This window comes from Bombus pascuorum, chromosome 13 (assembly GCF_905332965.1).
Source record: "Bombus pascuorum chromosome 13, iyBomPasc1.1, whole genome shotgun sequence".
NCBI classification, from domain to species: Eukaryota; Metazoa; Arthropoda; class Insecta; order Hymenoptera; family Apidae; genus Bombus; species Bombus pascuorum.
The window spans coordinates 5950455-5977046 of NC_083500.1; the positions used below are offsets into that span (position 1 = coordinate 5950455).

The window sequence follows — 26592 nt, forward strand, 5'->3', positions numbered from 1 at the left end:
CATAATATGTCTATTACTGAAAACATATCCTTAAGTGTAGGTGTTCCAGGAATTTGACGAATCCTATTCGTGTGTGCACGGATAGTCAACAACTCCATCTCACTCCTCTCCAACCGAAACTCGTTGGTTAATTCGCGGTACGGGGTGTCAGTTTAGCGTGGACAATCAGAGGAATTAGACGTATGTGCACCCGTGTCACTTCGTGATAGGTGGCTTTGGCACTTCGGTAGACATTTTTCTACCGTTCAAATTCCCACTATCATTACTTTCATTTAATTGTACGTTTTTCTTCAATATTTCGTTATAATTTATTATTTAATTATCTTTGTTTCTACGATTGTCTTTTTGGTTGCCCCATTTGCCGGTAGCTCATACAATGAGTTTTCGAAACACAATTTGATCATTGTTTTATTTTCAAATAATTTATTCTTTTTATATATTTGTTTTAATATTTTGCTCTATTTCTGTGCATTACAATTATTACAATTATTACAGATTACAATTATTTGATTCCGAGGAAAGCTTTGATGTATCAGAGGGATGCTGCGAAATTTGAAAGGACGGGATGAAAGTCAAAAGGACTCCATGGTAATTAACGATAAATTTGATAACTTCTCGTCGAAATGAGGTAATATTTCATTTATTTTAATAAAGGCAAACGTATTTATATGTTTGTTTTCTTTTATTAGTTAGGTAATTGATAATATTTATTCACTATGCGATTAACTCCATTTATTATAAATATTTTGTGGTATTAACTTAATTAATATCTAATAAAACAAATTCTATATTTACGGTTTATTAAGAATACCAAGATGAAAAATCAAAATTAACGAAATTACTTTTTTCTTTCGAATATATTAAATTATGTTTCCGAGGAAATTGAAAAGATTATTTAATATAAATTTGACATAGATTTTCTCGATTCTGTTTCATTTGAGTAAAAAATTCAAATAACTTTTTCATTTTGTTTCATTACTCGAAAATTGTCTGTAATATAATATTGACTATTAACTTTGTCATTTTCAATAACTTCTATTACATTCGAGAAAGTACGCTATCACAGACAAGTTTGAACAGGTTCTGCGCATCGCGTTTTTTTTCGTATTGCGCAGGTTTGTTTAACGGTTAGAAAAAGTACGCCATGTTACATTAGAAGGAAGTCACGTAATGCATAAAGTATTTGTAGCTGTAATGGCGGACATTCGATTTGGCGGGTAATTTTTACAAATTAATCGTATTATGAAATATTCATATATATACATATTTGACAATAACGCTTTGAAAAATATTGTAAATAAACTAACGATATATTTTCTTTCGTATTCTTGGTATGATATTTCTATGTATATTTTCGTTTTCTTGATAAGATATATGATTCTACCTATTGTAAATAAATAATAATTAATTTGTAGTTCTAAACAAGCAGTATTTTCGTAAACAAACACTCGACAGAAAAAAGAAATAAATTTCTTTTCCCTATCCCCTACCTCTTATAAAGTTTTTCTTTCAGAATATTTTTGTGACCGTGCGCAATGCGGTTGGTAGAATCAGTGCTTGCTGCGTTAAATCACATTTAATATTGACTTAGAGCATAACAACTTTCATTAAATTTAATTATAATAATCAGACGCGAAATTAGAGTCAGTGTGTTCGTCGATTGTCATTTGACTTAAACAGACGCGTCAATAGTCTATTATTCTTTTTCTTTTTTTTTTTTTGTTACACATTCGTTTTCGGTAGTAGAGTCGCAGGTCTCGCAAGAGGATAAAGCCTTTCCTGGAGCTCAAGAATGTAAGTTTTTCGCACACTGCATTTTGATTTATTTATCGAACTAAAATCTTAAAATTTTGCTATTGAAATACACAACAAAAATGTTTGGTATCGTTCAGAAATTGGTAGAGACTCAATTTCTAAGTCTGTTATTATTGTGTTAAAGTTCCACTTTTTATATAGTAATTAAACTTTATTAGAATTTCAAATCTTTTTATTATTAAAATTTCACGTTTAAATAGAGTTTTATTTTTCATTGTTTTAAGTTTTCTAACAATCACAAGTACGTTTTCAAGAACAACTTATAATATTTAACATGTTTTGTTACAGGTTTTTCATAACTTCCATCTTTTTTCCTCATCTTTGGGAAGGATGTAGCGGTGTTTTAAATTTATACATGTAAGAATCTTTGCACATTGTATTTTATTAATTTTATTCCTTGTATTTCGCTGTAATTATTATTAATTAAAAACTAAAATCTGGTTTTAAATTTTTATATTAGAATTTGTATTTTTATTCTAATTATAGTTTATTAGAATTTTAATTTCTTTTGCTATTAAAGTTAAGTCTTCATAGAATTTCATATTTTGTTGCGTTAAATTTTTTGATCAACCTTTGCTGTATTTCTCAAAATAAGTTATAATAATTCATATTTTGTTAAAGGTATGCCACTTCTTCCCCTTCTTCCTGTTCCCTGGAAAATACTTAGTGGTATTTCAAAAGCCAAAAATGTAAGTAACTATCTATTTTGTATTTTATTTAAGCCGATTTACGAGTAAATTAAAATATTCTATGCTTTGTTACAGTTTTCGTCCATTGAATTCGACAATTCCAATTTGATGATGGCTTGAGGACGAACTTCCTTGGATCAAAACAACATCCAAGGCAATATTCTTCACATCTAACCGTGAGTCGCATGTATTTGTGTTCCTCCGGTCACTCAATCATGTCGAAGGATGAAAGGTCCGAATCGACACGGGTGATTGGTTGTATACGTAGAATTTTTGACGAGCATAGTGACCGCGGGTGTTTATACCCGTGAGTAGTAACATTTTTTGTCTATATTTTATTTAGTTCAGGATAGGTTTTCTTGCACACCGCGTTTTTAAATGTTGATGATAATATATATAATATATATAAGTATGGTATTTACATATTGCAATATAAAGTATTTTGCATAAGTAATATAATGTTGATAATAATATAATAATATATTATGTTATGAGATATAATTAGTATATATATGCATATGATTGAAAATTTGACAATATATTCATTATAATTATTTATAAAATCAAAGTATTTTGTAGTGAAGAAGTCTGATACTCTCAGACTTCGTTAATATGGAAATTCAATTATGATTAAAGTTATTATAATGCTGATAAAGACTATAAATGATATTTATTCTAATCTTTTACTTTACGATGGTACGGAGCAGTTTTATTATTTGGGTATACACAGTATAATTTCAGTAAAATTCGGAATATGAAATACGAAAGTATATGGTAAAGTATAACTTTGACTGTCCGTTATGTCGGATGTTATCAAATTTCACGTGCAAGAAAACACTTCGCGGCAGGCTGATATCAGCATCAAAACAAATTTCGAACGTTTCTTTATGTTTTCAAAGATGTGTTTTGATAAAAATATCGCCTGAGGATATTTAGAGTAATAGAGTTCATTTAGAGTCATTCATTCATTGATATAAATATTACTTGCATTGAATCTTAATTTGTATTTAATAAATATCTGTATTCTTCATTAATTTCCTTCATTTTAGTTTAATTGTTTATCAAAATAATAAAGTAAAATACAATATAGAATTATTAACATTTGAAATGAAATTAGATTGCAAAATCAAAGAATATTAGCCCGTTAGACAGAAAATATAATAGATAGGCTAATCATATTTTTAGCATAGGATTTTCAGATTTAACCCCTTCCATGTTCCTTGTCAGAATCTCATTCACGTGCCCAAGTGCTTCTTGGGTGGGAGGAAGGCAATGGGCATGATGAGTAGTCTATAAGCTTAACAATTTTTTCAGCGACTGACGTTGCGTTAGCGTATCGTGCACGACGTATTTTCCACTGTGTGTGTATGTGGTTAGGCTGTGGAATTGCGTCGTTGTTGCTATTCATTATAATTTTGAAATATTTATGGATTTAGAAATATGAATCCAATTACCAATTACCAATTGGAAATAGCAGTGTTAATAAATAGGTATAGTGGATTACAAATAGTGATATTACTAATTTCAGTATTTTATTAAACTGCAATGATAATTACATTGATTAAAATACGATGTTCTGTTCTAGTAAAATTATTTCTTTATATGACATACATATACATGATTATATACGATTATGGATATTTAATTAAAGTTGAAATTTAAATATATTTGGATAATTAAAGTTGAAATATATAGAATATTTTTACGCAATGGTCACTAGCCATCGTCAGTCGATTTCAGGAAAATGGTACGTACATTAGAGTGTGAAAGTTGTATGCGAAACTCGGGTGTCGGAGGCGTCCCGGGACGTCTCTCTAGTGTAGGCCTTTGCGCCCGGGTTATGTGTGAGAACCGTGGAGTGAATGTGTTGGTGTGCTTGTTTTGCCATTTTTTTCAGTTTTAAGTAGAGGTTTCCGGGTAGGATAGGTAGCATATTTTCTGGTATGAATGTTAACTATAAGTAGGTAGGGCCGGGCAGGTGGGCACAGTCTTTCATCGGGTAGGCGCGTTTTCGCGTGCCCAACCTGTTTCAGGAAATTTGATTTGAAAAATTGACGGTGAAGCTAGCATCACGAATGGAGCATACCATTTGTCTTGAGCCTTGCCTATCGATTTTTCGAATATCGCGGTCGTGGTCGCGAATGGGTTCCGAAACGAACGTTTATTGCTCGAGCTTGCACATGCGAACGGACAGCGGTCGCTATGATCGTTGGTCGTCCATGTGCACTGGGAATAGCATCCGCGATTTATCTTTTTATTTTACCTTTATAAGTTATTTTTTATTTTGCGATTAGAAAGACTCGAGCCTAGATTTAAGTTACAGCGGGCATTGCGCCCGAAGAAAGAAGAGGCTATGAGCGGAAGAGGCCCGACAAACTGTCATTCAAGAGGGCAACTACCAATGGTTCTCCATCCTCTGGGTCATCCAGAGCATGGAAAGTCATTCTCGTTACTACTTTGTCACTATGCTCGCTTTTAGTATTTGTAGTAGTAGTAGTAGTAGTAATAGTTCTTTTTTTTTCTTTTTTGGCCGATGTATATATCGGTCCACCATCACATTGGGCAAATCGCGGTTTTTCTTATTAGTGTCGCGAGAAATTAATTACGGGTTGAATTAGAGTTGCGAAATAACATCGCGGCTTTTTATTAGTGTTGCGAGAGAATGATTACGGTTTGAATTAGAGTTGCGAATTACAATATCGCGATTGTTTTTTGCAATTTTTATTATGAACTTTTGGAACTTTTTAGAGAATTATACGTATTAGAATTTATCCTGCTTTCTATTGTTTAAAATTATAGTATAAAAATATTAGTTTTTAATTAATTTTAATTTAATTAATCAGAATATTTGAAGTAGCTTTTTCATATAGTAAATGATAAGTTTCATTGAGTTCACTTTAAGAGTTAGCGTTGCGATATTATTCCATCGCGATTTCTAATTATTTTTCCTTTTAGCGTTGCGATAATGAATGATCGCGTTTTGTTAAGTAGAGTTGCGTTTACAAAATACCCAAAACCCTTCGACTGTATTTGTCGAAGACTGTTCCTGAATCACTCGATACAGCTACAAGAGTTGTACGAATGTGATCGTTCTTCAGCAACCTCCTAAATAGTTGCACTGGAATATGTCAGCCTTCCACTACATTGGGCAAATCGCGATTTTTTTTATTAATGTCGCGAGAGAATGATTACGGTTTGAATTAGAGTTGCGATAAAATGATAATCGTGTTTGCTTTAGAGTTGCGAATTACGATATCGCGATTTTTTTTGCAATTTTGAAAAAAGAGAGTAATACATATTAGTTTTCTTGTGTCCTTTAAAATTTTTCCTTCATTTAATATGACATTTAAAATTATTAACGTTTCATTAACTTTATAATATTGCAATTTGTACTAGCAAAGTATAATATTTGAACAACCTTTTTCTTCATATATGGATACTAATTTTATTTTTGTCTTAAAAATTAGTGTTGCGACTTTCTATCGCGATTTTTTTAATTAGTTTTCTAGTTAGAGTTGCGTCAATGACTTATCGCGTTATTTAAAGTAGCGTTGCGCTTATATTATGCCCAATCTTCTTCCACTGGACTGTGGAAGCATGTTCCTGCTCCTGGATCATCAGATGCAGTTTCACCAGTAGCCTCTTGTGTGGCTACGCTGGACCGTTATTAGTGTTGCGAACATTTAAATCTGAGTGCATAGATTAATAGGTATTAGTGTTACGCAAATAATTCACACGGAAATATTTTTTCTCTTTTTTTGCCAATAATGAATTAATGAATATTGCAAATATGATGAAGCACTCATCGCGATTTGATTTTGAGAATTTTCTATTTCATAATTACATATAGTAAATTAAAGTTTGCGGAATAGAATGAATATTCCATTCATGGTTTATTTTCGGGGATTGTATTGAGTGGATACTTTGACGGCCCTTCTGGCTTTTAGAGTCATTTCTTTTTCAGCTCCTTTTATTACTAGAGTGTTTGTAATTGAAAATACTGCTAAGATATGTTTGCTTAATAATAATGAATATTTTTGCGGAGGAATACTATTATTCTTGAACGATATTATTACATATAAAGTGAAATAGATGTAGTGAAATATTTGAATATCATTTCCGTATACTAATGCATTATTAATCTATTTAAAAGACATATATAAGTAAGAACTTCCAGTTTATCTTTCTAAAACTAATAGCAGTGAATGTTCGTTATTATAGCCTTATTTTGTAACAACTGATATGAATTTATTAATTTGGTTAAAAAAATTATTGTTGTCTTGGTTAAATGAAAGGTCATTTGATGGTTTAGAAGTAAATAATATGGTTCTAATCGCGTTTTTTTCATCTTAGTATTTCAATTCAATCTAAGTTCAATTTTTTCAATTCAAATTTAAATCCAAATTTTTAAGTTCAAATTGAGGTTTTGACGATTTGATATTTCTTGTGCCTAATGTGTCCTTCTTTCAGCTGCTTTTTTAAAAGTACTAATCCAATAATTAAGTATGTTCCAGATTTATTAACTCGTAGAAAGTGTAAATTATATATGGAATTTTAATCATTATTGAGAGATACATATGAACAAACGACTCAAATACGGAATAATAGGTATTAAAAGAGAAGAAACAAATATGAAGAAATGTTTAATCATTGGTAGTTAATTACATATATCTCATAAAATTGAAATAACTTTTTTGTGGTTTGTATCTGTTTCAGGATTCATCGTGAGATCGACTGAAGAACAATTATATCATGTATCCCACACAATGCTCCAAACAATTTCTCGTTCCTTCCCTTTATGACATTTAAATTTTTGTGTAGATAGGTTTCTTTTATATGGGATCCCTATAAATAGGCTTCCAAATTTTTCTAGTCAGGACTCGTAGAAAAACTGTTGAGAATTCTGATACGTAGGATAAATAAAAGGACCTCTAGATTTCTAATGAGTAGGGTTTAAAGAGATCTCTAGGTTGGTGGTAGGAAGGTTTCTACATATAAAGACCCTCCTAGGTAGAGCTTATACAAAATTTTTTATTTTATTTTAATCGATTTAAATTCAAGTTTGTTTCAGAAATGTCTACAGGTACAGTGGGAAGAGGAAGTAACAAGAGTATTTCAAGCTACAAATAGGATACGCTTTGGAGGAATCATTTCATAAAATACCCCTTCTTCCAGCCCCTTTATTATATTAAGATATTTGTGTAGTTAGAACTCATGAGAGCTTTGGGTTTTTATTAGGCAAATTAAATTAGATTATCAATTAAGTAAGGGTTTTCTTGAAATTAACAAATAGGATGCTTTCAATGCTTTTAAGTTGCTTTTAATGCTTTCAGTGCTTGCGGTTAGTTTTGGGTTAAATGCATGCATAATTAAAGTACTATTTAGTAATATTAGTAGTAGTAAATAGTGCTAGTAGTAGTAGTAGTAATAGTATTTAAGTTTTATATTTTTTACTGTCAGATTTAACTGTTCGCGTCGGTTTTATAAACGTTTCTTTTGATGTTCCTTTTGCACGACGATCAGAGGTTTGAATGTTTTGCAAACGCACATCAAAAGAAGAATTTCCTTAAACTTTCGAATACAAAATTAGTCAAATTTTGCGTAAAAGGAAGGGTGGATGGGATCGTGGATAGGGAGGGTCTCCACTCGCAGCAACCTCCACGCGGTGAGACCTGGGTAATCGGCATTATTTCATATATAATTACTAATCGCATTATTATATGACATTAAATGGAACTTCGTGTATCAAGTTCTGAAATATTGATCTGGAAAAAGATCGGCATTTCTTACTCCATCGTGGAATATTAATTAATTATTGAATTTATGGTGTATTTTCGGAATCGAATAGTAGAGATTATATCACAAACAGCTTTTACTAGTAATAATTTTCACCAGTAATTTGTTTCAAATTAAGTATTTTTACGAAACGTCTAAATGCACACCTAGAAGAGCAATGATATTTTATTAATTACAGATTTTATTGTTGCTAATCTCTATTTATTTGTAAAATACATTGTGATTAAAACCTATTCGAATGTTAATAAATAAAACTATGTTCGCTTAAATATTTCCTAAATGCAGTTTATAGCACAAGTCCTATATCTCTTGTAATTAATACTGTATTTATATATATGACACCAAAAGGAAACTATGTTTCGTTCGAGAACGACAAATGTATGTATATTATTTGTAAGTGTGCATTTAATTTATTAAATTGTCATTATATACTTCTATATTTGTTTGACCGTTGTTTTAACCCTTTCAGCCGCAAATACTTTCTATGAGAAAGATTTAATTTTTCTTCAGTTTCAAGTCCTTCAGGTTAATTGTGTCAATTGTTAAAGTAAACCGTGTCAAAAAAAAGAAAAAGACATGTAATACATACGTATTTCTTTAACAAAATTTATAACACATATTAACAGATTCAAGGAAATACTATGAAATAATACTTGTTGCTTTGGCAGCAGTGAAAGAGTTAAATATTCGTCAATTCTCGTTTATCTGTGATAAAAATAAGCTTTCTTACTAACAAAGAGTGTCCATACTTTACAGAAAGAAAAAACTCAATCGTGTTTTGTTCTATAAGTCTACAACCTAATTACAGCGAAAAAATACGCAGGTACGAATTATTTCTAAGACGGCAAGGTTGAATCGAAAGAAATTCTTCGAAAATGAACGTATCTATTGTGTTTTAGCGATTTCGTCATGTTTTTTGTATTAAACGGTTTCTCGAAATCGATTTATACAAAAGATGTGTATGATTTTTGTAGTTGTATATTATCTTCTTCGTTTTCAACAAAATCTATCGTGTGTCAAGTTTATGTCAGACAATTTCATTTTCGAAGCTGCTCCTTCGTGACAAATATTTTAGCAGTCGTTGGAAGGAAGATTGTTAATTATCGTGGAAGGTTTTTCTTCTTCTTTACACGAGCTTATCTTCCCAGCAGAGTATTACATAAACGAACTGTTTGATTCTGGAACATTCACGTTTCTCTCGAATTTTCCTTTTGGTCTCCTTAAATTCGTTCCAAGAATCCAGTTCTTTGGAATTTTTCGGTCCCCAATCTGACGAAGGTTCAAACGCCGACTTGATCATCTGTGAGATTTAGAAATTTGGTAATTATTTAATGAAACTGATATTTAAATGATTTTCCTATGAAACTTTAAATTAAACCAAATAATTTCCTAGGGTGTTCCGATGAAATTTAAATATAATAATTTTCTATATTATAAAGTTGTTAATTGAAATATTATAATTTCCTGTTGTGTAATTTTAATTGAAATATAAATATGATAATTTTCTATGTTATAAAATTTTGATTCAAATATAACAATCTTCTATGGAATTCTGATAGAAATAATTTTCCATGGGATTTGAATTTCTACTTAAACGTAATCATCTTCTTTTGATACAAACCTCTAGTGGAGATAAATTTTTTTTCGAGATTATAGCGTAAATCATCCAGAAAGGAACTTGCAGTATGCCAAACGTGCAAATTGTCCAGCCTGCAGCTGTAATTAGAATTGTAAATATAACATAATTGAAAAATAAAAAATTGCAATATAATAGAAAATTATGAGTTATATTTGTTTGCAGAACATTGTAAGATTTCATTAGTGATAATAATGGCAAAAAGGTAATGATAACAAACTCGTATTAATCCTCTGCAGGAAAACTGGGTCTCAACGATTAATAATAGCGGTAACTGAATTAATTGAGTTAATTTATTCTTGTAACTTAGTTCATAAAATATATTTTGTATTATGCAGACAATATTAGTCATATTAGACAATATAAAGATACATTTCAATTTAAAAGAGCTTTTTAAATGGTTTGTTAACCACGTTATTGACCATGTACTAATTAAAATTAAATGTTAATAATAACTAATAATAATAAAGCAAATACAAACCATGAGCACTATCAGGATAAGAGATACCACTATAAGTCAAAGGTTTCAGATTGATTATGGTATACACTAGGATCACAGCCAATAATATTGGAACAATAAGAGTCCAGCAAAGTCTCCAATAAACCGATGGCCTTCTTTTTAACATGTACTCCACGTCGTCCAAAAAATTCTCCAAGCCATATATCCAGAAAATTCCAATTATCTCAAGAGTAGCCAAAATAAACACGATAAAGGATCCAGCATAGTAATCAACCAATTCCAGTATAAACTGACCACCCTGTACGTATTTAAAAGAAAAAAAAAACTATGCACATTCATTATGTTTATTTTGACGATAATGTAAATGATCATTGATATATTGCTTACAGGCGTGCAATAAATAATTCCAGCGCAAAATCCAAAGGTGCATGTACCGGTCACTATGTATATGTACCTCCAATTTGGGAATTGATCGCTGATAATTGTGATAAGAGCACCGGCCAATGCGATGGCACTTCCGATTCCGAGGACGTAGAGCATCAAGAAAAAGAGTACCGAGAAGAGCTGAAAATTGTGAAAAGTAAAAGTTATGTATAAAACTTGTATATGTGAAAATTATAGTATATATCATTGGATATGACTACAATGGTTTAAAATTTTGTTTCGTTTTTCTTTTAATTTAATTAAATTTCTATGTAATTTAATTTGCTGACAGAGAAGTAAATAATAAGATTTCAACATAACAATAATAACAGGAAGTTAATAATAATACAATTCAATATAATATAAGAGGCTTATTTGATTTATATATCAACATAGAAATATATAAATAAACACTCTGTCTTCAAATTTACCCTCATCATTAATCTCATTGTCAGCGGATTATAAGCAGTCCATAGAGATATATGTGTACATGTATCTATATATATATATACTACATTAAACTATGTTGACATACCATATTAGCCTAATATAATACATATAACAACATAGTAATTATTAATTAGTAGTAAGTAAGAGTAATGTAATATAATACAACAAAATAGTGACATAATATAGTGTACGAAATTAAGAATAAGAACGCAGCAACTTTCTATTGTAATAGACTATAGAACAGAAGTACAAATAAGTTATTATTATCATAAATATACTAAAATACACGTAACAAGTAATAGCTAAGTAATAATTAAATATTTCACTTTTTTCAGTGAATTACAACCTAACAAATAAAAAAGAAATATAAACCATCTACTGGAGAAACAGAAATAATGAAATAAATCACTAAAAGTGATTAAGGAGAACTCTTTTACGTTTGAACACATCCTTTTATCTCTTTACTTGAAATCACGTTTATCGTGCAAAGGGAAAAATAGTGGTTACATAGCAACTAAACGTGTACTAGATTCCTTACTTGCGGTAGAACATTAAACTTTGCAATGGCATCTGGATAAGAGACGAAAGCAAGACCAGTTCCGCCACGAACAACGTTGCTGATGTCTTCGGTACCTAGTTCGTGAGCTAAATTTCCAAGGATACCAAAAATGGTGAAGCCAGCTATTAAACTTGTGAACGTATCCAACGTCGTTACAACTAAGACATCTCTGGAGCAAAAAGAAAAAAGGAAAAAAATGTCATTCACTCTGAGTTTCTACGATGAACTTTAAACGTGAGAGTTAGATCGAGTTATTCTGATAAAAAATGTAGTAGCGTTCATAAAAAAGAATTGTTGATTTTGAAAGATAATGATTTGAAAAGAAATCTACGCGATGATGTCCTTTTTCAATTAAATTATTAAATTTTATAGTTTTAATGGAAGAACTTTAAAAATATCACTGTAATTGAAAAGCAAATCTTGATTCAAGACTACTTTTTTGAAATTGATTTACATATATATATACACTATTTTAGTGCTGTGTTTTATCTTTTTAGAATAATAGATGCATGTTTAAGAAATTTGAACGAGCAAAAGTGCACAGAATATTAAATATCTAAAATAAAATATTCGTTATAATATTTAATTGGTAAAACAAATGGTTATTTACGACATATTGTTTACAAAAAGTATTTATTAAGAAAATTAGAGAAGAAATACGGATTTGTAACCTGTTATCCTTTAAGTAAAACAATATCTTAGAGCTAGAGTAAAAAAAAAATAGTGAAAGGAACTAAAAGCAGATCAAAATTGAAGATCATTAATTGAAAGAATAATAAAATATGAATAAAATAGAAAAAATTTTAGTTGTTTTAGTGAATTATTATTTTATAAAAAAACAAAAGTCAACAAATAAAACCTGTACTACATATCTGAAGTAATTAATGTATGAATTGTTAGTTATTCTGTTGAATTACCTATTTGGTTAAATACCTGAACTTTCTAGAAAAAGATAAAATAATTTAAAAAAATAAAAGTAATAAGTAACCTGTATATGTTATGTCTGAAGTCATTGTACGACGAGTACATGACGACACCGCCGAAGCAGACCGACAGTGAAAAGAAACACTGTGTAACAGCCGCGTACCAGACGTGTGCATCGAACAGCTTCTCCCAGTTCGGTTTTATAAAGAAAATGATCCCGTTCACAGCACCGTCTAAGGTAACCGCTCTGACCAGCAAGCTTATCATGATGATGTAAGGAAAGATCGCGAGGAAATAGGCCGCTTTCCCTGAGCTCTTCACGCCACGTGCCAAGACAGCAAATATGCAGCCCCACGCAATAAACAAGCAAATCGTTAGACTCCAATCTGGCAATCCGATGCCATCCTGGATAGTATGTTTTTCTTTCAGCACAGTTTTTCTGATGGTAAGAGAAAAAGGAAGAATGATTTGTTATTATAATATGAAGTGATGTCATCTTAATGGAATTATTATTTTTTAATGTTATTTTATAATTTTATAGTTGGGAATAAAGATTGGAGCGATAGATTGTTTGTTTAATGGAATCATGTTTGCGACTAGGAATGGTGGAAATATTGTAGATATTGTATTTTAAACATTCCATATACTTACTCCAAATATTCCAAGTACTTGATATATTCACAATTTCAAATTCAAACAAGTTATATTTGCGATATTAGAATATTTCAATTTTTATCCCAATTTCCAACTATACCAAACTCTAAATATTTCAAATATTCAATAAATATATTTACTTTCGAGTTGTTAAGATTAAAAAGGTTTTACCTGAAGAAAAATTCAGCAGAACTGGTCATATTTGTACTATTTCGTTTGGTGACGTTATAAGAGTTTCCCGAATCGGCGCAAGAATTTCCCCATTCTTCCAAACACGTGGACCAAGGCAGTGATGATTGGAAGCTTGCAATGAGGTAAAAAAGGGTTATCGACATCAGAAAACAATAGTATGTTCCTACCGCGAGCATCGAGAACATTTGTGCCCAGCCAACACCTCGAAATCCAGGTACTGAAATTAAATGTTCAAATTATAAAATTAAAATCAACAATGTTTCAAAATTAATTGATATCATTGTAATTGAATGAAATCGAATTTATTTTCCAGTCGACGCATTTTGTATTCGGAATAATTATAATCGATTCTTCGATAAAACCAAATTTAGATTTCAAGAATTCAATTTTTTGGAAATAACTATCGAATTTCAGAGTCAATCTTTAATTAGACCTAATATTGAAAAAGACTAATTCCAAGTAAAAATGTTAAAATTAATGAACATCTTTTCTTTTGAAATTATACGAATTCTCCTATTTAAATTCTTAGAGTGACCCATATTCTAAAATTTATGTATATTTAAATAAAGACTGATTTCTTTATCTTTCGACAACAATTGACGTGTCGTAAGAATGCGAGAATTCTGGATCAGTATACTCGAGTGGAAACAATAATGACTTATGGAACATAATTTAACCCATAATTTAAACCTGTTACACGAAGCATACACCGGTATACGATCCATATAACAAACGACTTTAACTTGCGAAACCGGTCCTCAATGTTGCACTTCCTGCTAAAATTTTTACATTCTTGGTTCATCATGTATCAATTCCCGTCGTGAAATGGGATCGAGAGTTTGAAAGATCTAATTAACTTTTTCAGAATTCTTTTGATATTGTGGGGAAAACTCGTTTTACGTATTAACTATTAACAACCGAAACACATTCTTCTGTTGATTGTGTAAAGAAGATATAATGTATCAAAATTGAACAGCAGTTTGAGAAAAGCACATGTATCATTTAGTTAGTAAATAGCCTGTTAAAATATAAAGGGTATGAAAGTGTTAGATTATGAGTAATCTAAAACACTTTGAATAGTTGTTTCCATAAGTATTATAAAAAATACTTTTTTTATAGGTATAACTACACTTTTAATATTATTTATCAAAGAAGAAATTGAATATTAATTTGAATTAATTTTTGTAGCAGAAAGTGTATCAAATAATAATAATAGATAAAATATTTATAAAATATTGGTTTGATATCACACCTGCTGACCACATTTTCACCGAAGACCTACTGCTGAATTGTCCCATGATCATCTCCAAATAGTAAAATGGTTTCCCAACGAGGAACAAAACGATAATGTAAGGTATTAGAAATACCCCACCGCCATTTTCGTAAGCTGTGAATGGAAATCGCCAAACGTTGCCCAGACCTATGGACATGGCGATGCAGGACATTAGAAATTCTAATCCATTGCCCCAGGTATCTCTCTTAATTTCATTTTCCGTTGTAATCTATGAAAATTTGAAAAAAAGGGGGATTTAAGGAAAGAAGAAAAGAGACTCGGTATTTGTAAAACATTTTGATTAATGTTTATGTTAAATATCAAATTACGATAATAATATTAAGTTAAATATGTTATAAATTATAATTTTATTAAATTATTTTTTAGGATCAACGAAACCGACCAATGTTTGATTTGCAATGATCTGGAGTTGAAAATTGGGGAACATTTTCTGCTCAGCTGTATCCAGCACCGAGCTTACAGACGCCATATCTGAAGACTATACTCAAGGATTTTAGAAAATGTAGATGAAGAACAAGTCAAATCAATTTACTATAGTCTATATATATTCTATATATTATAATTATTATATTAAATTATTATAATTCGCATGATAATAATGTTATAAAAGCTGAATCACCTAGCTACGTGTCAATTACGGCAATTTAGGTACGAAAATACCAACTGATTGTACGACATAGAAGACATAACAAATCATAGTAGAAAATATATATAAAAGCTATGGAAAAATGACAAAAACAGAGCAACAATCTCCATATGCAGTGAAACATAAAAAGCATTAAGGATATGTAGCAGCAATAGAAGCAATAAACTATCTGTATTTAAGTGTATCACTGTTAATAAGAAGAATTATTGCACAGGTAAGATTGGCTGGCAAACTAGGTTGGGCAACGACAATATGACAAGGTCTGAAATATAAAATAGATGAGAACTTATTATATGTTAACTATACAACACCGGAAAAATAGAGAATAGAAAACACATACTAAGTGACTGCACAATATTTACATCAGATCAATTACACAAGGAAGTAAGAAATGGATAGAAATAGTAACAATAATAACAGAAAAACAAATCTGAGAACTGGCAAACTTCATAAAAGGAAGCATGAAGTTTAGAGCTTTCTGCATCAACGAATAGAGAAATAGCAAAGACTGACACAGAAGATGTATATATAGTAATCTACATAGTAAATAAGATAGAGATATATTTAAATAAGTAATGAATTAAGATTTAGCTTTAAAGAATAAACTAAGAGGGAAAAAATGTGCCAAGTGTGCACATGCGCAGAAACATTGTAATAGGTATAAGCCTCTATGCAATAAAGGAATATAATGTTAATATTAATGTTATAAAAATTAGTATTTTTAATTTACTAGGTTAAATTTCTAATCGCTTTGATCAACGTACTGTTTCATCAGAAAGTATCAAAGAGAGTGGCAATTTGCGATCTTCCTCTAATTCATAGGAGAAGCTGTAGGAACTGTTATCTTGAAACTGAAATCAGAATGAAACTCTATTTTGATATTCTTTATTTTTCTCTTCTTCATCTCTGTAGATTGTCATTCTTGGTATTTCAATTTTTTCTATTTCTAGTACAGAAATTTCAAGTTAAAGATAGAAACTAAAATCAGAATTATGCAATTGTTATTCTGTGATTATCTAGAACTTTGTATAGTTTCAGAAAGACTATTTAAACTGGGCTATTGGAAAATTATTATCAATGCTTAATAGTTTTCTTATTTTCATATTGTGCAATAATTAAGTTGTAATTTAGTAAGAGTATAATTATTGGAAATATTAAAATTATTAATATTTATTTACCTTTCCATTGTCACCTGTCATGGCACGTTGAAAATTGGTAGTTGTGTGTCCATCATCTCCAATGAAAGCAACATTCTGTCGTCCCTGGTACGAAAACATTATTAAATGATTACACTTACTCTTTGAAACGCTCACTTAAATCTTTAGTATCAGTCGAAAAATATTTACAAAATTCACAATCCCAAAAAGATTCGCAAAGCATTTGATCGATTATTTTTTAAACAAACTGCATACGATAGAGTTAAAAGTAACTTGAGAGAACCATGACACAAAAGAACTGTGTAATATCCCTGTATAGACATTTCCATTTACCTCGCAAGGACACTTTCCACAATCTGAAATACTACACACGACGCAAGTTGCAGTTTAAATATCTTTCAACGTGTATACAGTGAAGTAAATTGTTGTTATCTTACAAGAATAATGACAATAAATATAATAATAGTATAATAATATTTCATAAAATGTATGTATATTTCCTACAAAAAAATTTTCGTCTCTTCAATGAAACAATTTGTTGAGCATTATTATATGCTGTGAATATTTGTAAGACATAGTTTTAGTCAAATAACTTAGTTAACTTCTTTTTTGTTTCGCATTTTTGTTAACAAATAGGAGAACGTAACAAATTCGCTAATAAAATGTGAGATATTGTAAAACATATCGACAAAGCCGAGTATAAATGATATTCATATATTAATCTTAAATAATATAATAATAATAATAATAATAATAATACATTTATATTTGAAACGAACATCTATTTCAAGCGATCAATTTAAAAAAAGAATTTAAAAATAATTCTATTAGCAATACATTTTATGCCGAATACACAAGGCCAATGATAAAAGACTTCTTTTAGTTTTTATTATCGAAAGATAAAATTAAAAGCGTAAGTGTCAACTTTAAATTAGATCATTTACCGCTTCAGGTCGTCCATTACAAAAAGAATCGTCGAAAGTGAAAAGCTTTGAATGCGACGCATAACATCGTACAATTACTCCCATAATTGCCACTCGGCATTGTGCGCACGCAATACCACGACATCATACCGATAAACATAATTGTGGTCGGAACTGCATACCTCTACAACGCTCGATCAGCGTGGAATACGTGACGTTCTATACGTTTTATGCACTTCGGAAATCATCCAACAGTATTTTGAAACATTAGCTAGCTGTGAAACTATAGAATAGAAATCATCCTTCGAAGGAAACAATGTATGCAATCAATCGGTGCAGTTACGATCATATATTGCATATAAAGTGTATCACACGTTATGATCTATTTAATAAAGTTAAAAAAAAATATCGCAATATAATATGACGAACCGATTTCTAATGATTGTTGCCACACATTTGTCTATGAAAGGAATATGTGCTGAGAAAATTATGAATAATAATTAATAGAAAATTTGACGAAATCCGTATTGAAAAATTGTATTACTCTAATTAACAATGTTTGGCTTTATTGATTAAATTTTCATTTAAATAATTATTTAAGTAGAGAGTAATTTGTTATTTGAAAATTATGATAGAAAAGAGAAGTAAATTATTTAGTATTTGAACAAGCCTAAATACGTTATTTAAAATGATGAAATTAATTGTTATTTATAAATACAATCTTATTTTTCATTCGTCATTTATCGACCAATTGAACAAGTTTGTTTTTACACGAATATAATTGTTCAGTGAGAGAGATTACCGTAAATTGCAAGTAGTAATTTCTAATAATGTTTATTAGCTGAGGCGAGTAGTTTTAAAAGCAAGTGTAAACTATAACCATATTAATTACATAACTATAATAATTGTATTAATTGCACGGCTTTTTCATTGAACAAAATGAGATAGATAAGACAAGCCCAAAAGCTATTTATTTTATATTATGTATTTATGGGAAATTTGAAAATGTAAAAATACTCTGCCATCTAAAGTCCCAGCTTTTTCATCATTTTTATAAAAATACAAATTTGCATAGATATTTGCAGTCTGACAATAATCTAGCTATATAATGATATTTAATATAATTAAACTTCCTGATAGGAATCAACGAAATTTAAAACATCAAAAACACATTCCTTGAACACAATTCTAATACACATCTTTTATATCAACAATAACATTACATAAAATCTCACAGAGATTAAAAACGTAATTTGTAAGATATTATTTTACTATTTTCTTGTTTCGGTATAGCAAGCCGTGAAATCATTACTTTCAAGAGAAAATTCGTTCTTAGCAAGATTCATTTTTTTTGTATTCTTATTTTATGGGATTTCGCAGCTCATTATGAAAATAACTGGTCAAACAACTTTTTACAGTCGTAGCATAATGTCAAAGCTAATACTACGTATTATTGGACCTTCTAAATAATTACAACTTCCGGATGTCGCGTTATTGTCATTGGCATACTTTCATTCATGCTTTTAACACATTATATTTAAAACTTTATATAGAGTAAGAATCAGAGACTTTTTATATATCAATCAAATGATTACGTATATCTTGAAATAATGGAAGAGAAAAGAAATTTCGTTACGAAAGTAACAAAGAAACTCACGATCTACATATTTAAGACATTTTTCTCTGGCTAACGTATTATGACATCATGAAAGCGATTGTGCCTTTGCTTTCGTATTTACTCGTAGTTCTAGTAATGTTTCGCATAGGAATTGATAACGACGCGGTAGAAACGGAGAGAAAGATGATTATTTATTCTCAAACTCGTAAGCACATGGATAATGACAAATATTTTTATACATCGATGAGACGAGATTGACGAGATATTTTTATCATTCTCTTTTTAAACCTTCGGCAGTGTGATAAAATGACGAAGAATTTGGAATGAACGATTTAGAAGATAACTACCTTGAGTCTCAAAGATCACTGAATCATTCGATTCATTATTCTCTATGTAAATTCGCGATTAAAACTGTTAGGATAATTACCTATTTATATATATATTGAAAAAATTAATATAAGAAAAAAAAAATATATATATATATATATAGCTTCAAACCTGGGAAAAAAGACACGATAGATTATCAGTGAACTTGTTATTTTATGTAACGAAGAAAGTAGTTATTGTGTTAAAAATTTCATTGGAAAATAGATAAACCATATCGGATATTCAAGTTCGATTGAAAGTGAAAGGTGCCCTAAAACTTTTAAGCAGGCATTCTCGAGCAACTGCTGCAAAAAGTCGATCTTCCGTGGTTTACATAAATTAGAAATACATTTCAAAAACACGTTCCTAAAATTTTAAAGGTGAATTCGAGAAAATAACAAAGTTAGAGCTCGTTTGGCAAGACGTGTCAGTGGCCGGCGATAGGTGGTTATACAGACTGTATCATAATATGTGGGACCCACTTCAAAAGCGGACAGGAGAGCACAGAAGCAGTGAAAAAAAGTTCATACGAAAATGTGTTCCGCCTGAGCTTCTTTTAAAGTCATAGCCATTTTAGTGTTCCAATGATGCGCAATTGATTACCTTCGTATAAGATGCTTGATACAGCTACCCTTGGTCTGCATGCAAGCGTGCAGTCGTCTTATCAAAGAATTTAGCGATCTTTCAAAAATTCCAGTCATTCGTTGAATCTGTAATCTGGTTTACTCAAAAGTTTCTTTCGTTTTATGAGGAAATAGTAGATGCACAACATTTTTTGTTTTATACTATTTTATTAAATTATATTTCGTAGTAATCGAACAAAATGGATCATACATAATTCAGTAAAATAATATAAAACAAAATATGTTGCGCATCTGTTATTTCCTCATAAAACGAAAGAAACTTTTGGGACAACTTAATACTTCAATACGGGCAATACGTGTCGAGTGCACGATTATTTTCAAGTTGACGCAGAAATGAAAATCGAATGGATTTAAATTTGGGGAACGAGCAAGCCAGACAACAGGTCCTGCACGATCTCTCGAGGAAATGGCGAAGCTAAGTAGTTGAAGACTATTGAAAATTGAAACATAAAAATGATCGTAGCTTTGGAACAAGATCAAATAGAATGTTCATATGAAATTTGTTCACTGTTTTTGTGTCTCCTGCTCATTCATGAAATGGGTCACACATGTTATGATACATCCTGTAGAGTGTGTAATATGCGCACGAAATGCAATATTGAGATGGATAGATAATCTGCACAGACTATACGTATGGGAGCGTTATTTGACTTCAAAGACAGCGCGATAGTCTTCATAAGACGGTTTAGTTACCGAATTTAAGACCTTAAGCGGTAGATACATTAAAACTTCATTAAAACGCATTTTTCAACGAAAACATGTTTTTGAATTTGCTGTTATTAGTAGCTTGATAATTCATTAACTAATCTATTTTTATCTTTTATTATATCTTTGACATTTATTTCATTTCTTATTTATAATATTCTTTTAATCAATATAAGCTTAATTTATGTATCTAGTGGTTGTTTTACCAACTCAATGACTAATTGACTAATCAACTTCAAACGAGGCTTATCTTATTCGTTATATATTTTTCTAGGGGTTATATCTTTGATTTTTATTTCATTTCTCATTTTTAATATTCTTCTAATCGATATAGATTCAATTTATCTACAACTTAGAAAAGTTAATGTTTGTTTGAAGCTGTACAACTTGTCTAATTTTTTATAATCTTTAATCTATTTTCTCACCACAAACTTCCGTGTAACTAATTATAACAAACTTTTTGCATTTTTAGATTCTGATGATCGTACCAAGTGCTACATCGTATGCCAATAATAATTACATCGTCGGTATTAAACTACTTCAAATATGTACTTCAAAATAAGTGTCTATGACAAGTGATAAATAAAGAGGTATGGAAAGATAGCAAATCTCAATGAAGAAGCTAACACAACACTAATTATAGATTAGAATAATCTGCATTTTACATTCGCAATCCGCAAATCTGCATCTGCGATTTACAATCTGCATAATTATTTTACACCAAAAAATTAAAGAATGAAGATGAGTTACTTGAAAGAATAGGTAATATTAGATTTAGCAACGTATCGTCTAGATTAAAACATAAAATACCATATGAAAAATCATAAATATTCTATGAAATTAATGAATAACAACAATTCAAACTAATATATACATATTATTATTTGATATACATCAAACAATAGGTGTATGTGTGTGTGTATGAGTGTGCACGAATAGAAGAAGACGACGAAATTTGTTGGGAGGAATACAAAATTTAACTCGAATGTCTAGGATGCACCCAGGAAGGAAAGCTTTGGCTTTAGTTTCGTCTTTGCAGGATCTGTCACGTACTGCGTTGACTTTTCTTTCCATAGAAAAAGAAAGGTGATTTTGATGCGATTGTTTCGTCTTTGGAATTTCGATATGGAACTAAAAATTTTTCAAATTTAAATTATGATGTAATTTTTCAAAATTATGAAAAACAGAAAGGACAGTGCGTTTCCGGTTTGACGCAGGAAATAAAAAGATTGGCGCAGTCTGGATTTTGCGACTGTTCCAGTAGAGATTTGGGATAAGCTTCTCAGTCTAAGCTTCGTCGTTTCAGTTCTTTTCCCCTGCAGTCGATGAGAAAGTAAGCAGGCTCGCCACAAAATGAGGTAATTCTTGCCACGTTATTTTTAAAATAAAATTAATAACCACGTATATTTCTTAAGTAACGAGATCTTCCTGTTGATTTGAAGAAAAAGAAAGATAATTGAATTTCACCTTGGTTATTAGACTTATTAATCAGTATGACCGTTAAATGGCTACGTCATCGACTGCAACTTGTTCACCTTCAAACTAGGAATTGCAAAAACATTTGCGTGGATGGTGCCAGAGAATGGGTTACACATGAAGAAAAGTAATGGTATTAATATGTTGTAGTACTATCAATTACATTGAGGAAATTTCAACTCTTTACAGACCAGCCGTAAATGTCGTAAATGTTGGAAATGTTAAACTGAATAGAATCATAATCCACGAGTCATTGATATATTAAATTGATATACTAACTATCATTGATATAGAATATAATATTTGAAATTATAACACGAGGTAATAGTTGCAAATATTGCATTGTAAGAAAACTTTCACTTTAAAAGTAACAAATATTCTCAGACATTTTCTTTCATTTTACCGAAAAGATTGATACAAATTCATCTAAAAAATTCATAGAAATAAAATTGAAGAAATGGAATCTAAATGGTAATTTTGTTTCGTTTATTAAATATTCTAATGGATACTTTACTTTGGCTATTTTATATATTTCTGCAGATATGTTTTCATCCTTTAAAACATTATCGTTTTCTCTATTTTTCTAGAAATCTTCATATGACGAACAGAATTCATACAATGAGAACTAAACAGAGGTTTAAATCGTCTTTTTATCGTCCATTAAATATTGAACAACGCTGATATATTCCTTACATTCGTCCAAATTATATACATTCTGGCTATCTTTATATCTTCGAATTTCCCATGAACATATGCAAATTTGCCTCGTATAGTGCAACAAATACTGCAAATACTACACAAATACAAACAAAATCTACACATCGTAAAATCTTGAAAATATGAACTCTATCTCTAGCTGCTCAATTTTTTGGCTCGAAAACCTACATTTACCGACATTACATATCGAATAGAGTTCAACGATACTAATTTTAAGCTTAGGAATCTTCTCATTCAAAAATTATTACGCGAGAAAGATTGCAAAATTCCGTATACCTTCCCTCGTCTTATGCGTACTAGATCTTTCGTCATTGTTGACACTGAGTATAACTGGATACTGTCTCTGAATAGAAAAAGTAATACGAATAGTATTATTATTGGTTACACTATACCGCGTGGTCCGTAACTGTTGGTACGATTGGATACAGAATGATTGTATAAAAAAAAATAAGGAAAAAATATAGACTAAAGGTTTTTCATATCATATTTTTTCGTTTTAGAAAAATGATCGATTTTGTAAATATAACAATTATACTTAAACTTTGCTAATTACAGATCAGACAAGAATAAATAATCGACAGAAGATTAAACTACACGCGAAAGTAAGTGAAAACTGTAAGATAAAATTTTGTCATAAGATAGTTTTTTTGGGGGGGGGGGAAATAAATTTGAAAATATATCACATTAGTATCTGGCAAATGTTTGCTATTGTGTCCAAAAATTATTAGAGATGGACATTTTCCTTATTTTACTAAAAAAACATACTCGTATGAAACAAACAAACAATAACAAATCTAAACAAGTGGGATTCAAACAAAGATTTAAATCGTCTTTGTATCGTTTATTAAATATTAGACAACGAAGATATTCCTTACAGTCATTGCAAATGACATTCAAATATATATTCTGCCTATCTTTACCTTTTTCAAATTTCCCATCAACATATGAAAATTTGCAACCTACGACAGAACTACACGTTGCAAAATCACGAGTTCAGCGAGTGTTTAGCAGACTATCCTTTAATTAACTTTATTTTCATGAAAATGTTCAAACTTTATTTCCTTGAGAATAAGAGCTCGAAAGGAAAAATTTTATTTCACAATTTTCACTTGTTCTCATACGTATAATATCAGCTCGTGTTGGATAGTTTACTCACAGCTAGTCTGCACTTCGCCAAGTTTAAGTATAGTTGATCAATTTTCGAACTCGATTTTCTCAGAAAATGTCATACGTACAGATTTTACTCCACATTTTCGACTTATTTTTTCACTTTGAAAGATCACTCTGTACCAAATTGTACCATCAGTTACGGACCGCTCTATACGTTTTTCCGGCATTAACACTAGCTTAGAGATGTTGCTTGACAAATCAATTGATATATCAATAATAAAACGATATTCCGCTAATTTGAGCACGGTACGTGTTTAAATCAATAATAAAATCTGTCTTTTAAATTTATCACGTTAAAGTAAGACACACAATCAAGAGTACCAAACTTTAGAATCACATAACTTTTGAATCAATTTATTCGCAAAACTCAAAACAGTCATATTTCGCCTCTATTCATCTAGTATTGTCAAAAACTGCAAAAGAAGCGTAAGAAATAGAACAGTTACCAGACGAAAGGTTTGCCCTCGCGAGAAACCAAAGTTTCGCTATTTTATCAAAAAAAAAAAAAAAAAAAAAAAAAAGAGAGAAATACGATACCTTCCTCATCTTGATTGATTCAGCAGGTAAATTGCGACACGACAGCCGAGAAAAACGCCGAATATCCAATGAGGAGGTTGACAATGATTCTCGTTGAACTGAAACGCGCGAAGGATCTCGAGTTTATAACATTGTGACATCTATAGCAACGATCACACCAGGTATATACATCACCTTCACGAGCATCGAACTTCTACTGACCCGTGATATGCCGCAGCACGCTGACAGAAAAATAAGCGAGGTAGGGATCGCAAACCTAAACTCGATCGGAATGGGGGAATCTCGGCCCCTACTCCTCTCTATCCCTCCTCTTTCTGCTCTCCTTTGTGTAAAATTTTGTCATCAGGAGTATCCTGACCTTGATCGATCTTGATGAAATGATTGATGGTCGTTGAATTCATATATTGATATATTAGTGTTATCGATATATTATAATGCATATCGAGCTCGGAGAGTTTGCAACGAAATAGGAAAAGGCGATATGTGTTAGATCAGGGATATTGATGCATTTTTGGGGGAATTTTAAAAGGGTGATCTTTGCGTGACAACGATAAAAGCAAGTGATTTCTATGAATTTTTTTTTAGATTTAGTCCCATGCAACCTGTAGTTAGTCTAAAACAAAATTCAGGGAGATCACCTGTTTTTATTGTTGTCACACAAGAATCCTACCTTAAGGTTTCAAGAATTTACGAAATGTATATAACATGTAAAAATATATAAAATGTCTAAAGTAGAGCACTTGTTGTAATATTTAACGATAGATATAAATTTTATCCAGATAATATGAAGAAAAGTATACGTATTTCTTCTTATGTTATACATATATTCTTTCATATACCATACATTTGGAATGAATGAAGGAATGCATGAATGGATGAATGAACTTTAACGGGGAGAATGTTTGCATAAAGAGAAAGCATGTAGTGGACAAAGAGGAGGGATAAACAAAGAACTGATATATGTTTGTTATGTCATTGTAGTTATTGGTAAGTTTAGTTTTAGTTTTGTTTTATGTTTATAAACTATGTAAAACTAATTTGTAGATCATCAGATTGATATAAATGAATACAATATTATCCATTTTATATTACGCTTATTGACAGTTTTCTAGTGCTATGTCTTTGTAAGATTCCCAAATATCCTGAGATGCGAGGGTCATTGAAACAGAGGAGTGAAGTCCACGGACCAAGGAAGGTTTATAACGAACCTTGTTTGATTATAGACTTTCTTGCATCAAGGATGAATGTAAATTACATTGGTTGCCATAGTTGGACACGAAAGAATACTGGAAGAGGAAGTCGAAATAAATGAAACTCGTAACGAAGGCTAAGGTTTCTCTACTTTTTTCGTGGATTAATTGTCACAACGTCTTAAAGATCTTGTACTTTCTCCTTTCGAATATTTCTTGGAAATTTATTATAAACAATATTAAGTGCAAGAATTAACGGATATAAAAAGGAATCCTATTTGAAAGAAGGTGATTAACGAAATAAACGAAAGGTACAGAATGGACATGGAGGCTTTGTTTTTCTAAAAGTCAAATTTGCAAATTCTTTTTCAGTAGTTAAGTAGTTTTAGAGTATGATGAATTAAAAGGATGTAATGCATACAGTTATAATATGAGTAGAATATTCGAAATAGAAATTTCAGAATTTCCCACGAATATCATGGGATTCGATGCAATATGCAGAAATTCGCGTGCTAAACGTCCTTCACAGGTAGTTAAGGGATAAGAAGATC

At 30.5% G+C, this 26592-nt stretch overlaps 1 protein-coding gene and 1 long non-coding RNA gene across 4 annotated transcripts; one reads left to right on the forward strand and one right to left on the reverse strand.

Moving 5' to 3' along the window:
• The first annotated feature begins 1540 nt into the window (after nt 1–1540).
• Nucleotides 1541–2531, forward strand: LOC132913601 (uncharacterized). The gene is made up of 3 exons (XR_009659412.1): nt 1541–1794; nt 2104–2172; nt 2437–2531. It is a non-coding gene; the product is annotated as an uncharacterized LOC132913601 (long non-coding RNA).
• A 5948-nt stretch (nt 2532–8479) lies between these two features.
• Nucleotides 8480–25099, reverse strand: LOC132913801 (sodium-dependent nutrient amino acid transporter 1-like). 3 transcript variants are annotated; one of them, XM_060972365.1, is made up of 12 exons: nt 25026–25099; nt 24852–24949; nt 16717–16800; nt 16303–16389; nt 14851–15100; nt 13578–13815; nt 12817–13191; nt 11808–11997; nt 10784–10960; nt 10418–10694; nt 9922–10016; nt 8480–9600 (listed from the first exon to the last, which is right to left on the reverse strand). In XM_060972365.1, exons 2-12 carry the CDS (start codon nt 24858–24860, stop codon nt 9427–9429), a joined length of 1956 nt encoding a protein of 651 aa, XP_060828348.1. In that variant the 5' UTR covers nt 24861–24949; nt 25026–25099; the 3' UTR covers nt 8480–9426. The 3 variants fall into 3 exon arrangements, with proteins under 3 accessions (XP_060828348.1, XP_060828347.1, XP_060828349.1); XM_060972364.1 differs by having other exon boundaries at nt 24852–25067; XM_060972366.1 differs by lacking the exon at nt 16303–16389 and having other exon boundaries at nt 24852–25067.
• Nucleotides 25100–26592: the final 1493 nt, after the last annotated feature.